At 42.3% G+C, this 16003-nt stretch overlaps 1 protein-coding gene across 9 annotated transcripts in view; it reads left to right on the top strand.

Annotated features, from left to right (window-relative positions):
* Positions 1–16003, top strand: part of KLF12 (Kruppel like factor 12) — a 259481-nt gene that overhangs the window by 165916 nt on the left and 77562 nt on the right. For all 9 annotated transcript variants that reach the window (XM_030476576.1, XM_030476582.2, XM_030476577.1 and 6 more), the window contains one exon: positions 14510–14645. In XM_030476576.1, coding sequence (XP_030332436.1) covers positions 14510–14645 — 136 coding nt within the window. The remainder of the gene's footprint in view (positions 1–14509; positions 14646–16003) is intronic.

Here is a 16003-nt window from a genome sequence, read left to right on the forward strand (position 1 = left end):
CTTTTTTCTTTAACCCTCATGTCTGGTTTCAGTATACTGGTGACTGTGTATTATTGTACAGGTCTACAGTGATGGGTTATTCTGATGTTTAGTAGCATCCTCTTGTCCATAGATTGTTGGATCTCCTCCCGTTCTCTCAGCATACGAGTGTGGACTGTGCCTTCTCAACAGGGTTGAACATAGGAAATGAGCTCATGGCTGATCTGGGTTTTGGTTTAAGCCTCAAAATCATGGTTAAGAAGTTTTATTGTACTTCATACAGTGATGTAATTTTAGGACATTGTGCCATTGTGTCAAGAAATGATGAATGAAAGCAGAACTTTTCACCATGTTGTTTGGGAAAAAAAGAAAAAGGAAAGTTTTAGTATGTATTTCGATTTTGGAGCTTTGAGCCACAGCTGACCTTGAGCTCATCCAGAATTTTTCCCATTTGTTTGTTTTAATTTCAGAGGTGCTGGTTGGCTATGATAGTAGTCTCCTCTATAGGAAGCACCTCCTGATCTTGTAAAACTGGAACTTTGCTACCCCAGTTTTGTCAACAAAATTCCACAATTTAGTATGCCACAGAGATTTCAGCCCACAAGCTCCGGGCCTCCTGACCTGGCAATATTGCCTTTGTGCTGTTGTTGGCAGAGATCATAACCAGCCCTGCAGCACCTAGTAATGTACAGCTAAAGAAAAAGAAGGGATTAAGCGTTCTTTAATTTTGTTTTTCTCATCAGTTTTACCCGTTTTGCTATCACTAATTCTTTTGATATAAATGTTCAGGTTAATGTGAATAAATACAATAGAAGAATAATGGGCAACAATTCTCTAGGTAGTCATCTTTTGTCAGCTTTTGCTGGAGTGTGTTTTTCTTCTTTTATATGTAAAACAATATAAATAATAAATTGCAATGACATTGCACAAATTAACCGATTAAATAAATTTCAGATGTATACAGATGCTAACAGGTTGCTGCTGTCAAGTTGAATTGGTTGCTAAGCCTCTAACCAGCTGAAGGAGAAGTGCAGTTTTGGAATCATCTTGAGTAGCAACTTTCAAGTTCTACATGAATGTTGATCATTTTCAGAAACAAAAAAATACTCATGCTGAAACAAAATCGATCCACAGATAGTATCAGCAGCATTTGTCGCATAATCCCTGTGTTGCTGCTGTTTTGGTGCTAAACCAGAGAACATGTTGATGATCCAGGGGTATGGTTGGGAAGCACTTAAAGTTATATTAGCCTGTATCTTTCACTCAGATGAGGCTTAGGCATTTCTCTGAACAAAGATACTTCCAGTGATAAGATTGATGAAAATTACATCAGACTTAAGTTCAGACTTCTGTTTTTCTAGGTACAGATATATAGGGGAAAACTGCAAAGAAACAGGATATAGAGAAAGGTATATTCCTTGTTATTCACAGTTTTATTTTCATCATGCTGAATTTTCCTCTTCCTTCCAGGTTTGACTAGAAACCATTTCATTTTCACTTTCATTGCAAAACCTTTTCAGGCTATCACCATCCCTCTAATCCTTCCTCCAGGTGTTTCGCTCAGGTGGCTTCTATTTCCCTGATGCTTCCCAGTCCACCTTTCTCACACAAAACTGTCCTCCCAGCGGCTGCTTTTCTAGGCAGTTCAAGCAAATACTTCTTTTTCCATGTTCTGTTTGAATTCTCTCTTCTTTCCAGCACAAGTAATCAATACCTCGCTTCTGTTTCCTCCTTTTTCTATCTTTCCATTTTTCCTAGTCCTTCCAATTTCACTGACGGTTATGTGAGTGTCAGTTTCAGCAGCTCTGCTTCATCTCTCCCTCCTTATCTGTTAATATTTCTAACCCATACTGTCATCTCCTCCTCTGCCACTGCACATCCTTTGCCGTGGCATCATTCATCCTGGCCTCCGTCGCATCTTCCTTCAGGAGAGACTCAGATCTCCTTTTCTGCCTTCCAACGTGCTGCTCATTTCTGCTCTCTCAGTCCTGCCTCCTCCCTTCTATTTTTCACTTGCAAGGGTTCCTGTTAAATCAAACCCTTTCTGCAGCATTGCAAACCAAGGGTGTTCACAGAAAATTAGCCCTTGTATATATGAGCTGCCAGCAGCATCCCATCAGGTCCTGTGCCACATGCTACATCCCAAGGGGAGCAATAGGAGCTACGAAAGCATCCTTCTGTCAGATTGATGCTTTTTGCAGGATAAAAACCTCTCAGTTCTCCTAGTGTAAATCAAAATGGAGATTGAAGCATTTTTAGGAATTTATGAACAACACATAATTAGAAGGCAACCAGTGGACAATATGTTCAGTATCGGTAATACAACACTAGCCATTTACAAAAGCTTACTAAGTTTTTACAAACTTAGAAACGCTGTTCTGTAATCCCACAACACTCCCATGTGTGTGTACATACACACACTTACATGCCGACTCCCCCACCGACTGTGGACCTTCCGCTCCCTGACATCCCCCAGATGCCCCCACAGGGGAAGACACACTTCAGGGAGACCCCTAAAGTGGGGGTCTCAGTGTGCTGCCCCCCACACTGCCAGCCCTGCTGGGCAGTTTGCCCCCTAAATCCTCATCCTCACGTTATTTCATATGCACAAAGCATAATAATGTGTTAGGGCTGCTGAGGCACGGAGGGGACAGGAGCCAGGCCAAGTCCCTGTGGGCATCGCTGGTCAGGGCTGCAGCCTCTGCCACCCCCTACAACGTGTCAAAGAGATGAAGTCCACTTCTTTCAGTGGTCACCACTGATGTCTTGTCATCCAGACCTTTAAAAAGCACTTGGAGATTTTTTCTGCATGGAGTAGGTGTCTAGAATTTATTATATATTAAAGTGTTTCAGATCTTTAAAATCCAGTGATAGACTCTTTCTTCACCCTTTTTTTCTCCCTGTTCAGCAATGGTGAGGATTGCTAAAAGGTGTAATTAGAGGTACAGCAGGTAGCAGCCTCTATAAGGTTGCCTCATGGTTTCCCTTAAAACCCTGTCTTCAGTTGCTCAGAGTCTGCCTGTGTGTTAACCATTTAGGCTAACATTTTCCATGCCGCAAATCTGCCTCAGGCTATTTCTTTTTTATTTTTTTCTTTCTTTTTGAGGAAAGTTTCAAGGAAAAACTATTCCACTTTTCCTGAGACTGATCATCGAGAAAAAAATGTAGCATTTTCCATGTTGAAAAATTTATTCCAGCTTTTCTTGGTGAAGAACTCTAGAACCTCTGTGGTTTTGTGCCATGAACCTCAAGTTTGGTTTGGACCACTGTCCTTTCTTTTTGTCTTAATAAGTGCTTGTGGAAACCAAGTCTGGAGATCTGAAAAAGGCATGAATTTCTTTAAAGGATAAAGCAAGAAAAAATGTGGCTAAGAAAAGGGAAGGAGGAGGTGGGGAGGGGCTGGGCAGTGGGGAGAGGGACAGGATGGAAAGGAGTGGGGGAGAAAAGGAGAGGTGATGAGATGGCTACGGGTGTGTGAACATGTTCAGGAATAAAAGTGATAGAGCGTTGGAGACAGAAGAAGGGCGAAGAAGCAAAAGGAGGATAGAAAGGAGATTGGGCAGGGTGAAGGAAAACAAAAAGAGGCTTGGACAGAGAGGAGTGAAAGGGCCTGCAGTGGCAGCAACACATTCCCCTACAAACTCGGGTCCCATTAGCCTGAATCTTTCCCCTGCTTCGATTTCGGAAGAGTCTTTCGTTATCTAAAGGGGGCCTACAAGAAATCTGGAAAGGTACTTTTTACAAGGGCATGTAGTAAAAGGACGAGGGGAGGCTTTAAGCTGACAGAGGGCAGATTGCGATTAGATATTAAGAAAAAAATCTTTACTATAAGTGTAGTGAGGCGCTGGCACAGGTTGCCCAGAGAAGCTGTGGCTGCCCCATCCCTGACATTGTTTAAGGCAAGGTTGGATGGGGCTTTCAGCAACTTGTTCTAGTGGAAAGTGTCCTTAGGGGGTTGGAACTGGATGAGCTTTAAGATCCAACCCAAACCATTCGTGATTCTCTGAATACTATTGGCAGATCATGTCCCTCTAGCAGCAGGTTTTGCCAATGATAATATCCTTAAAATTTGTTTTCTGTAGTTCAGAAAAGTTACTTCATTCATTAAAGGGCCTTTTAAAAGCTTCCTCCTGATGATGGTGCACCAAGAACCTGTGCAACTTTGTTATTTCTGGGGGCTTGGGTTCAGGTTTTGGGGTGCTCACTCTTATGGGTCTTACAGTCTTCAGAAGACACAACCACTTGCAAAATCCAGAAGTCAGAACATTATAAGTTTAACTTTGCTGACTGAACTTTGTTCACTTCCTGTGTGCATAAACATCTGTAATGACACTGGCCTGGACTATTTTTATGTTACTATGTCTGTATATAGACCTAGCAGAAATACACAGATTGTGTCTTTCCAAGCCATATTCCTCACTGTGGATACCTTAATATGTAGTAAATGCAGTACCTTTTGCTGCAGATTTTTCTGCAACTTAAAACAGGTAATACCACTAGATTACATTTTCCACCGCCCTTGTTGGGGTTTTGCGTTTGGGTTTTTTTTGTTGTTTGGTTTTTTTAAGTACAGCCTGTTATTTCTGCCTACTGTAAAATTCATTCCGCAAAAGTAAATCCAATTTGTAGTACCAAGTTAAAGATTTAGAGAACCATTCCATATGTTTAAAGGTCAGATTATATGGTCTGTTTATATAAATTACGCCATGGAAGAGACTCTTAATTAAAACCAGTAGTGTTGCCTTTTTTATTTCATATGGAGTGATTATCCTTTCTACATTTTAGTAGATGGCTGTTTTGGACTTGAGTTGCACTGAGGCAGAGAGTTTCTACTTTAACAGTACTTTTTTTGTTAGGCCAAAAGTCTTTAGTGCCTGTACATATTCCAACCTGTCTACCTCCTCACAAAATGCCCCCAAAATGTTGAATCTCTCTCCCCCTGTTTGCCTGGTTCATCTGGAAGAAATGTTAGTGGTTTTGGAAAGGAGGAGCAGGTTGGTAATGGCTAGCCAGGAAGGAGAAGCAGTTAGAGGAGAGGCTGGCATTCAGGGTGGAACCTGCGTTACTGGAGATGGTGCATATATTTAAGAACTAGAGTAAATAGTAATTCTTGCCAGAATGGAGAGTTAAAACACAGGTTACAAGATATGCTGTAGTATTTGAAACTGAGAAGGAGGTTGCATGAAGACAAAGCAGCTTGGGTTAACTATGGGCAGTCCTATAAACAGTCTTCTATTTAAATCTCAAAAAAAAGTAATATTTCTGGTGACTCAGTAGTGACATACTTAGGTTTTTCCACTACAGAAGCACACGCTCTTCTAAGATTTATCAACAGTGTATTTAAAATCATGTATGGTTTTAACTAGGAGCAGTTTTGTGAAAGGGAATGAGGTAGATGTTTATTCCAGATTTGAGAAGCCCAGGATAAGGAGGATTATAAAGTCCATTCTGACGTATCCCAAGTCCCTGCACCTTTTGGAAACTGTTAATTCCTTGTCTTCCATGCCAAGAATGCCTCTGGTCCTTCAGCTCTGTACTCTCACCAGGGCTGAGCTTTGAGCTTTGAGCTTTGAGCTTTGATTTTGAGTTGCTTTTATCCCACAAATTTGGATCCAGAAGAAACACAGGCATAAAACTTCTCATGTATTTTATCCCTGCCTTGGGCTTCATTGTGCTTTGGACTGACTTCCTGGAAACTTTCTGGTGTCTAAAATATCTCTAGACTGTTGCAGTGCATGAGTTGCAATCTGTTACTGTTTTGTAGTGGCTTTATTTCATATTAAATATATTCTGTCCTTATTATTTTGCCTTTTTACTTTTGGTGATAGAGTATTTGCGTATATCAGTGAGATATAAATCTCAGAAGTGTCAGTAGTTTGGTTTTGTGTAGCTGAGGTCTCAGGGCATTGAAATAGCTTAGAAAAAAGTCCTTTGCTTAAAAAAATGGTGTTGTATGTTTATGTATACAGGCCAATGACAGAGATGCTTAAGTATGTGCATGTATGACATCCATGCAATCACCCGCATCTCTGTATTCCTCCACACAGCTATTCTTTTACAGACTTATTGCAAATTATTTGACTGGTGAAATGATTGAAATTATATTGCCTTTGACTGGATCATAGCAATTAATATTCTGTGGTAGATTAGTTACACCGTGCATTCAGTGCCAATTCCCATGTCTCTGAACCATAGCTATGCTGAGTGCAGTTAACTGCTTTAGCCAATATAGTCCCATAAAATCTCAATAAAATCTGAAAACTGTAGAGTATGGGTAATCTTGCTATAAATTGTAATAAAAATTACCCCTGTAGACTCTATATTCTGACCGTTACATTCATGGATACTGCTGCTTTGTACATAAAGTTTTATGAAATAAATCGACCAATTCTGCTTCCCCTACCAGACACCAAGCTGTTTTGACTGAAAATCTGATAGTTGCACTCAGAGTGTTTTCCAACACATAAAGCACTTACAGTGAACTTTAAATAGGAAGAAAAATGCCATATATGTGCTTCATATAGTATGGGCCTCTCACTACAAGAAAGACATTGAGGTGCTGGAGCGGGTCCAGAAAAGGGCAACAAAGTTGATGAAGGGTCTGGAGAACAAGTCTGATGAGGAGCGGCTGAAGGAAGTGGGGATGTTTAGTCTGGAGAAAAGGAGGCTCGGGGCGACCTTATCTCTCTCTACAACTAGCTGAAATGAGGTTGTAGTGAGGTGGGGTTGGTCTCTTCTCCCAAGTAGCAAGCAATAGGACAAGAGGAAACGGCCTCAAGCCGTTTTTGAGTGCCAGAGGAGGTTTAGATTGGATGTTAGGAAAAATTTCTTCACAGAGAGTGTGATCAGGCGTTGGAACAGGCTGCCCAGGGAAGTGGTGGAATCACCATCCCTGGAAGTGTTCAGAAACCATGTAGATGAGGCCCCCAGTGATACAGTTTAGTGGTGGACTTGGCAGTCCTGGGGTAATGGTTGGACTTAATGATCTTAAAGGTCTTTTCCAACCTAGCTGATTCTCTGATTCTATGATTCTACCAGCTTAGGAGGAGAAAATAATGAGTATCATCATTCCCGTGCATTTGCTAGGGCCATAAAGCCAGGATTTGGTTTCCTAAGACACATTAAGTAAACCTGAGTACAACACTTAATCTTTGAGGGCATAATTTCAAACAGCTCATTTACATCTGTGTCTGGAAGTGTTTCTTCCACTGGTAAAAACACAGAGTGGTGTCTGTGGTGTTCTCCTTTGACGTTGTCCTGGAGGTGGGTGGGCTCAGCACCTCTGAAGGCACTTATCTCCCTTTGGTGGCTGTATGGGAGGGCTGGGGTGGTTGTATTTTCAGTACAGGTGCCTGAAAACAGCAGGCAATAGGCTCTTCCCTTCCCTCCTGTGTTACCCAGCTCCTGAGGTCCAAGGCTCTGAGAGAGGATGAGGGCTGATGAAAACATACTGTTAGGTGCTGGTGGGTCATGAAGTCATTGCAAGGGCAGATTATTATCATTATTAGGTCCCAACTACTTCTTTCACAGTGTTTCTGATGCTGGCAGATTAATAGCATATTGTGCTAAAGCATGAGTGCTATGTAATTTTCTTTACCGTATTTTCCAATACCATCCTTCTAAGAGCTGGCAGCAAATGTTGCTTTGTTATTTGAGTCCTTCATGCTCTGCAGACACAGGCACACACATGTGTAACAGGAGTACTAATGAAATTCTTGTAAATGTTAATTTTGGGGTGTGGGGTGGTATTTTATTTCCATTCCTAAAGGAGGTAAGTGCAAGGCAACCGTTGCTTACAGCTAGAGATAATCTTCTTTTACCTGCTATATGCCAGCATGCACTGGAAGCAATTAGAGAGGAGTTTCTAAAAGTCGGACATTTGGCAACAGCAAACATGAGTCTTTTGGCTACATCACATTTCTGCACTGTTTAAATTTCCATTGCAATAAAAACCTGTGGCTATGTTTGTGACAGCAAACACATCACCCTGGCATGGATCAGAACTAGCAAGGCCAGAAGGGCCTCCCCACCATCCAGGCTGACATCTCACCTAGCACAGGTCTTGGTGTTACTCTCCCCACTGCAGACATCTGTAACCCTGCTTGTGGCTGGCAAGTCTAGTGGTTTGATGTCAGGGCTGCTTGGAAATCCCATCACAAGTAATCATTTTGAATAGAGGGTTGAATATTAGGCATCCTTCAGAGAAAGCAGGGGGAGCAAACAGACTCCGAATTTGGAAATCCTTTCAAAAAGCAGAAGTAGATTTTTAATTATTTTAAGAGAGCAGCTAAGTCTGATTTAGTTTGTATTATGATGTGGTGTATCAGCAGGCCTACGTGTATGTACATTTACAAAGTTACTGCGGAGAAGTTAATTTAATGCAGAAAACTGAGGTTTTAAGACAAAGTGAGCCAGAGGCTTCAATATTTCAGGATGCTGCTTTCACACCAGCAAGCATCATCTCGTAATGAGCCATTTTGGCATTAGTTAATACTACGTGGCTTAGCTATAACAAGAGGCAAAACTCCTGATGATTACTTAGTTTTCTCCTGCTCTTAAATATTTCATTCATCTTTAACCCAAGGGGCTCGTATTTGCCTTTAAATCAAAGATAGCATGTAGATGTGAAATTACTTCTAGTGGGTCTTCATGAGCCTACTGATGGGATGAGTTTTCATCCCTTTCACTCACAGGAAATTTGACAGGAGGAAATAAATCAGGTTGTGGCAACTGAAACCTGCCAGTGGTGATAGCAGTATGTTAGTGTACAGCCCTTTTTATGCTGACAAGAGCTCAGATTTGGGCCATCTACAGGCCTCCAACTGCAGGATTTCTGTTGGTGCTTGGCCTTGCCTGACCAGGTCAGGGCACTTGAGCTGCATATCCCTAAATAATCACTGGCAGGAAGCAAAGCGATTAGGACATATTCGTGTGAAGCCTGAATATGATAGACAGGGGACAGCATTTACTCAACAACTAGTAACACCAGCAACGCCAGTATGTGAGAAGTGAGAGGAGGCGTGCTGGGTTCTTGTCAGCCTGGAGAAATTGAAATCCGTAGTCCCCTCTTCCCAAGAGATGCCCTAATGTGGACAGGAGCACCAGTTTAGGGAGAGAACGAGAAAAATACACTGGAGGCATGGCCCTATGCTCAGGTTATTCCCCTTGGAACATGGAGGCTGCATTGTGTTCTGAGGGGTTGGTTTGCCAGCAGGCTGGATCCTTCCTGGAGAATGTGCTTCCATGATATGGCTAGTACCATGTCAAAACCGACACAGCCTTGTGCCAGAAAGCACAAATTCAATCAGTGCTTGTTAGAAAGTTGCTGTGCAAGTTTTAGTCTGTTCCAGCATTGTAGAAGGGGCTATTTTGTCCTGAGAAACAGGATCAGGTATTGTCTGGCCTCTATAGCCAGCATAAATTTTAAAGCCAAAGACTGTTTAGTTCAATAGAAAGAGAAGCAAGCTTATATCTGATCCAGATCAGATTTTTTTCCTACAGGCAACTGACAGTTGGCAGATACAATATTAATGATGGTAGTTCTGGAGTATTTACAGGCTGGTATTTGCCTTATGTGAGACCCATTTGCACATCTGACCTTAAAACAAGTGCAGAGATTGAATTCACTTACTGCCCAAAGGGAAACCCCATTTTGGTAGGGTTTGGCAGAGGGGTCATTGAGAAGTGATTGCATGTATGTACGTGCATCAAGAGTAATTCTCTGTACTTTCTTTAGCAAAAGGGACATTGTTTCTTGAGGCTAACAAGGATGAAGAGCGACGTGGCCACTTGCAACCTTCAGCAGTTGCAGACGTTCTTAAATAACTCCCCTGGCTTGCCAGTCTTTTCAGCACTGAGTGCTAACAGCTTGCTTCTTTAGCTCCTGTGCACTCTTTCAATGACACCTTTGTCCCACGAAAGCAGTCTCTGACTTGTTTCTTTTTGCTTGCCTCTCCTTAGCCGCATTCACATTTCACAAAACCACCAGATAACTCTGCTGGACAAATCTTGCCTTTCAAGAGGAGTAGACAAGGGTAAGAAACCCAGCTCAGTTTTAGGGCCTGAGCTTTACTGATGAAATGTGTCTGCATGTGATACGGAGGACTCAATTCAGTGGCCCATTTCCGTGGTCCTAAGTTGAAGGAAAAGCTTGGTTGTCAGAGCAAAGCACAGCATGAAGGGAGGTTAGAATGCACTGGCATGTTTTGTGGGCTCTCCTCCACCTTGCTTGCCAGTTGCATTCAATTACTCACTTGTCCTCCACCTTTTTCATCTCATTTGCTAAATTATCTTGTGCCTGCATCTCTTCATTCTTTCCCGTTTGATGTTCGTTAGGCCAGTAATTACTTTTAATTCAGTGTTTATGAACTGCGGCTGGTATTTATAAACCTTGGTGCCAGCAGTTCCACAGTTGTTCATAGATGTCCGAGAGAAAGTCAAAGCTGTTGACATAAGTAGGAGTCATGAACTCCGAATGTATAAAAATCCTGTACTGCAGTTTGCACACTGTAGTAACTGTGAGGAGGAGAGATCTGGTAGGCTTTCGGCTAGTTGGTTGTTCACATGTCTCATTTGGGGGAGCAGAATAGCTGTAAAGGCTGTTTTTCTCCGTGGCAGTTGCAGCCATGCTGATGAGAAAACAGGGCAGTATTCACCAGCTAGCAGTGGTGAAGTTCAGCCTCCTGGTTAGTCACCTTGGCTTGCCAGTGCATCGGCCACCCAAGTCTGCAAGCTGAGGAGAGGTCACGAGTGCAAAGGGAGACACAAAAGCATGTATATGTGGGCCGACATTAAAAAATAAGGGAATAATCCCCAGATAATTCTCTAATTTAATTATCACCTTTAGTTAGGTTCACTGCAAAAATATATCAAAAAATGTCCTTGAATTGCCTGCCTTTGAATTTGCCCACATGCCTGTTCCTCACCTTTTGTTCTCACCATGCTCATGTCTCACAGCACCTCGTGATGTGTTCAAATGTTGGTGTCTGGTGGGGCAAATCATGTCCAGTGGGTTGAATTATGCCTGGGTGCAAAAGCACAACTCTGTTGGCAACTTCATGGCTGTGTTAGGAATAGACAGAGTAGGATTTACCTTGCTGAGCAGAAAAAAAAGATGGTAATTGAGACTTTTCATCCTAGCACATTCCTCTGGTAATCTAAAACCAACACCAAATATTATAGGAGTTTCAATAGTATCTTAAGAACTGTCAATCTGCAATAATAATGAATCAACGTGTCTTACAAGGAACAAAATTACGTAAGATTTTTCATATACATTTATACCATCTCTATTCATGTAGATGTATTCATGTTTAAACGATCAAAGTTGATGTATAACTGTATTACAGACTAAATTATGTAACAACGTTCGTGATTTCAAGTTAGGCTTGGGTTTAAACATTAAAAACGTTTCTGAGCTAGCTACTTAACACACTGTAGTGCAAGTCAGATTAAGCCACGGTTAACACAAAGTTGCTTGCATAGGGTTTTTGTTACAATTTTATTTACAAATATTGGTTTTCACAAAAGCATCATGTATAGCAGCATTTAAATATTGGGCAGGTACAAACATGTAACTTCTTGTAATGAGATTCACTTTTAAGAAAACTGAAGAAGTAATGAAATAAGTAACAATAATCTCAAAGTTGCTTTTAAGAAGGAATATTAGGGAACAAGGCAGAAGTAGCACTTTTTTGGGGCCAAATCAGCTGACTGGATGGTTCAGTTGAATCAAACACTAGATTATCCTTAATGCTCAAGTATGCATTGGATACCATCATGTGTAAGTTGTGATTTTAAGAAGCACAGTCACAGTGGTGCTCATTCTATCTAAAACAATTAAATGTTTTGAACAACATCTAAGTTGCTGTACGTTTGTCTTGTGCAGGTCATTGTTCATTTTCAATACTCTTTGCTTTGATAAGCCAAAGGTGTTTTCTTCACCATATGTGAAGAAATAATAAGCAAATGTAGCCAGTATTACTGAGGCACCTAAACTGTGTTAGTAGAAAGCAAATAGAAGACGTACTGTTCATCTGTAAATGCACTGTGCTTCCAGAAGGAGCTGTTCCATCAGCTTACTGAACATAATAGTATTTTCTTTATGAAGTTCTTTAATGTAAAAAAAAAAAACAAACCCAAAAATACAGCTGTAGGGTATTTATAGTCACTCACTGTTCTTTTCCTCAGAGGTGGCTCACAGCTAGGACATAAATTAAAATTTAAGATCAACTTTCCATTGAGTCATCACTCATTTGGGAGTGCTTTCTTTTCAAGAGCCCAGCTATCCATCAGTGCTACTGTTATGGCTGCACAGCCCCTGGAGTATCTACAGTCCTCCCATTTTCCAGTGTGAGTCCATCCCTTTTCTAGAGCTAGTGAACACAGTAACATGAGAAACTTGGCAAAATAGGAAACTTTACTGTGGCTTTTGGTGCTGCTCTTGAGCTGTAGGCTTGCTGAACTGTTCATGGTCTCTAAAGGGAGCCTGTGATACCTTGATAACTGTTACTCGTGGCTGTGGTTAGGCAGAGTTGAGTAGGAATGACAGCTACCTGTCTTGAAAAACTTGTTGCAACACCTAGAAAATGCCCATCTCTGAGACCACAATACAGGAGAGCACAAGCTAACAAACTGCAAGAGTTAGCTCTTTAAATAAACATTCTTGGATTCCTGTGTTTCACCTGACCAAACAAAATAAGCACATTTTTAAACAAATCTCCTTGCCTGTCTTTCCCCTTCCCGCACCTCCCTTGCAGGGCCAGGCAGGTCTCCAATTTTGCTCTCTACTCCAGCTGCTTTCAGCATCTCTCAGCACTTACTAATCCTATGTGGTATTTCATGAGTAAGGAGGAATGTCTCTTTCACTGTATCACCTCTGAAGTTTGTCTCTGGGTCTCTCCCATGACACAAGTAACCCCCAGTTCCTCTCAGGACTGCCCCAGGTCACACATGTGCCCCATAGTTTCCCCATGCCCATCTCTCAGTTTCCTCCCCCTGCCCATATGCGGGTTGGGCTTTCTTCCCTTTGGAGGGCAGCAGCCAGGAAAAGAGGGAAGGCCTACTTTTCTGCTCCCCGCTCCTTTCCTGTCTCTCTTTGGCACAAAACATCGCTCTGGTGGATTGATCTTGACTGGCTGCCAGATGCTGACCCAGCCACTCTCACACTCCCCCTCTTCAAAAGGACAGGGGAGAAAATGAGGTGGAAGAGCTCATGGAGCTGAGATAAAGACAGATCACTTACCGATTCCCATCACAGGCAAAATGGACTCATCACGGGGAAAATTAATTTATTGTTAATTAAAAGTAGGTTAGGATGGTGAGAATAACAGCCCGCAACCCACTATTTTCCCGGGCTCAACTTTGCTCCTTCATTCCTGGTTTGTCTGCCTCCCCCTTCCAGAGCACTGCAGGGAGATGGGGAATGGGGTTGGGGTCAGTCCATAACAGCTCCTCATTGCCACTCCTTCCTTCTCACACTTTTCCCCTGCTTGAGTGTAGGCCCTCATGGGCTGCAGTTCCCATCAGAAGAGCCTGATGCACTGTGGTCTCTCTAGGGGCTGCAGGGGAATCTCTGCTTCACCATGGAGCACCTCCTCCCTCCTTGGTGTCTGCTGGGCTGTTTCTCACTTTCTTCCTCACTCTGTCTGTGCGGTTTTTTGTTTTTTGCCCTTTCTTAAATAGGTTTTTCCCTGTGGCACCATCCACCTTGTCTGCGGGGCTCAGCCGTGCCCTGCAGTGGGTCGGTTGGAGCCAGTAGGAACCGACTGTGTCCGGCACTAGGGCAGCCCCAGCCTCTCCTCACAGAGGCCGCTGCCGACACCACTCGCGTACGCTATGGAAACTGTAAGCTGTGGATGGACAAAGCAATCCTGCAGTTCCCGATCTTCAGGTGTTCATAAGACCTGAGTCTGTGTGACTTTTAAAAACAATCATCTGACAAAGCCTAGCTGACATCAGTCACCTGAAAGTTACTAGTTAAGTGCAGTGGTTCTGCTACATGTAATTAATTGTGGAGGAAGGCTCCTTCAGAGGTTGACGCTGCTGTTGAATTGAGTCAGAAATTAGGACAGCTGGGGTTTTTTTGAGTTGAGTGGGGTGACATGGGTCCCAGCCTGGTATCTCATGATGAACACTCAGAATCAAACACTGCTTAGGAAGTTTTGGTGCAATTTTTACTCCTGAGTGTCCTGTGTCATACAAAGCAGATGTAGCCCTTCCCTTTCACTTTCTGAAGATAGGCAGAGTAAGTAACTTGAGTGTAAACTGAGTTTTTGATGGGTATTACATGTGCAGTTTTATTTCAGGTCCTCTGGGTGCATTGGTGTAGCCTGTTCACATGCGTGCATGCTGCTGGAGATGCTGTGACATCCCGAGGTGACTTTGCGATTCCGTCACCTCGTTTTGGGAAGCTCAGCGCAAGTGGTGCCGTCCGGCCCGAGCAAGTGGATGTGTTGTGTGCCCTGATGTTGTTCTGGGATGAGATTAATTTCAACACACTCACATTAATCCATTATATGTCTCTTTCCAGCACAAATGGACCCCCGAGGCCTATCTCCCAGACAAATTAAAAGTGACAGTGATGATGACGACCTGCCAAATGTGACCTTAGATAGCGTTAATGAAACTGGATCTACAGCGCTCTCCATAGCCAGAGCAGTACAAGAGTAAGTATCACATTCCCAGAGCAAGATGAATATTGCCAAGGTGTTCCCAGGCTGAAGGAGGCGCCAGCACCGCAGGGGTGTCCCCCCCATCTGCGGGTCAGCATACCTGCCAGCATCTCTTCTGTGTAGCTTTGTTCCCCTTAGGAAGAGATGGCTGTATCTCTTGTCTCTCTCTGATTTTCTTTTCCTTTCTTTCTGTGTGCCCTCATTATTAGGTAAAGTTTCATATTGAAATCGTTTCTTCCCCTTTATTTACTTGCAACGCTTTCAGTGTTTTTATATCCTCTCCAAAGGGAGTCCAAGTCAGGCTTTCACTCAAAAAAATATGAATTTTTTTCCTGACTGAAAGCAGCATCAAGGAGTTCATTCTAGTTGCTGTTGATTAGGAACTACCTACATTTCTCCTGAAGGACAGTGTCACTGAAAGAAAATTAGTGAGGGACTTGGAAGAGTTTATCCATTGCTGTTATTTTTTTGTGTACTTTTACTCACCGGACAGACAAGTAAATTCTTAACTTAGTGTCTGCATTTCTCGTTTAGAAAAAAAAAGGGAACAGTTCATCATGAACATTAGCAATTCTGTAGATGCATGAGCTTGCTCAGTCATTGTAGCAGCTGGAAGGGAACCAACTGTGAGGTAAATAAGTATTAATATCCCCATTTTATAGGTAAGGAAAATGAGGTTATGCGTAAAGGTCACCCTGTAGGTCTGAAGCAGAGCTGGAAATAGAACTGGAGCCTCCAGGCGCTGAAGCCTGTGTTAGACCCACGAAGCACGTTATTTTATCTGAGAGGTTCAAAATACGGACATTTTGGACATTATTAAATAAGAAGGGATATAGTAAAGGCCATTAGACATTGTTATTATATAATTCATTATAAATGCATTTTAAATGTCTAAATGTGGTATCTAAAAGTAATTAGGTTTTGCTTTGCTTTCCTGGCCATCAGTAGCCAAAAGCACTGATGTTTCCAAGCTGTGTTTGAGGAGGAACTACTTTTTTTGTGTTTTACCAGACATCTGCTAATTCATCTTCTAGTCAAGCACAGTAACTCTGATCCTCAAACCCGTATATTCCCCTTAAGCAGAGAAGGAGGTCTCTATGGGCAAGGCAAGGCATTGGCTTTCATTGTAATTAGCATGCTCCCCTTCTGGATAAAGGTGATAAAGGAAGGGAAGGTTTCTTCGCTAGTGACGCTATTGCTTGATAGACAGGCCTCACACGTATTTTGAATTCGCTAGTTACAGCACCAGGCCCTGAAGTGCTAAGTATTTTTTTCTCAGTTTATAGCACACGTAATAAGCTAGAAAAGTAAAACAACCCGTTGTGATTTTGCACTAAATAGTTCTGTCTAAT

Source organism: Strigops habroptila, chromosome 2, assembly GCF_004027225.2.
Source record: "Strigops habroptila isolate Jane chromosome 2, bStrHab1.2.pri, whole genome shotgun sequence".
Lineage (NCBI taxonomy): Eukaryota > Metazoa > Chordata > Aves > Psittaciformes > Psittacidae > Strigops > Strigops habroptila.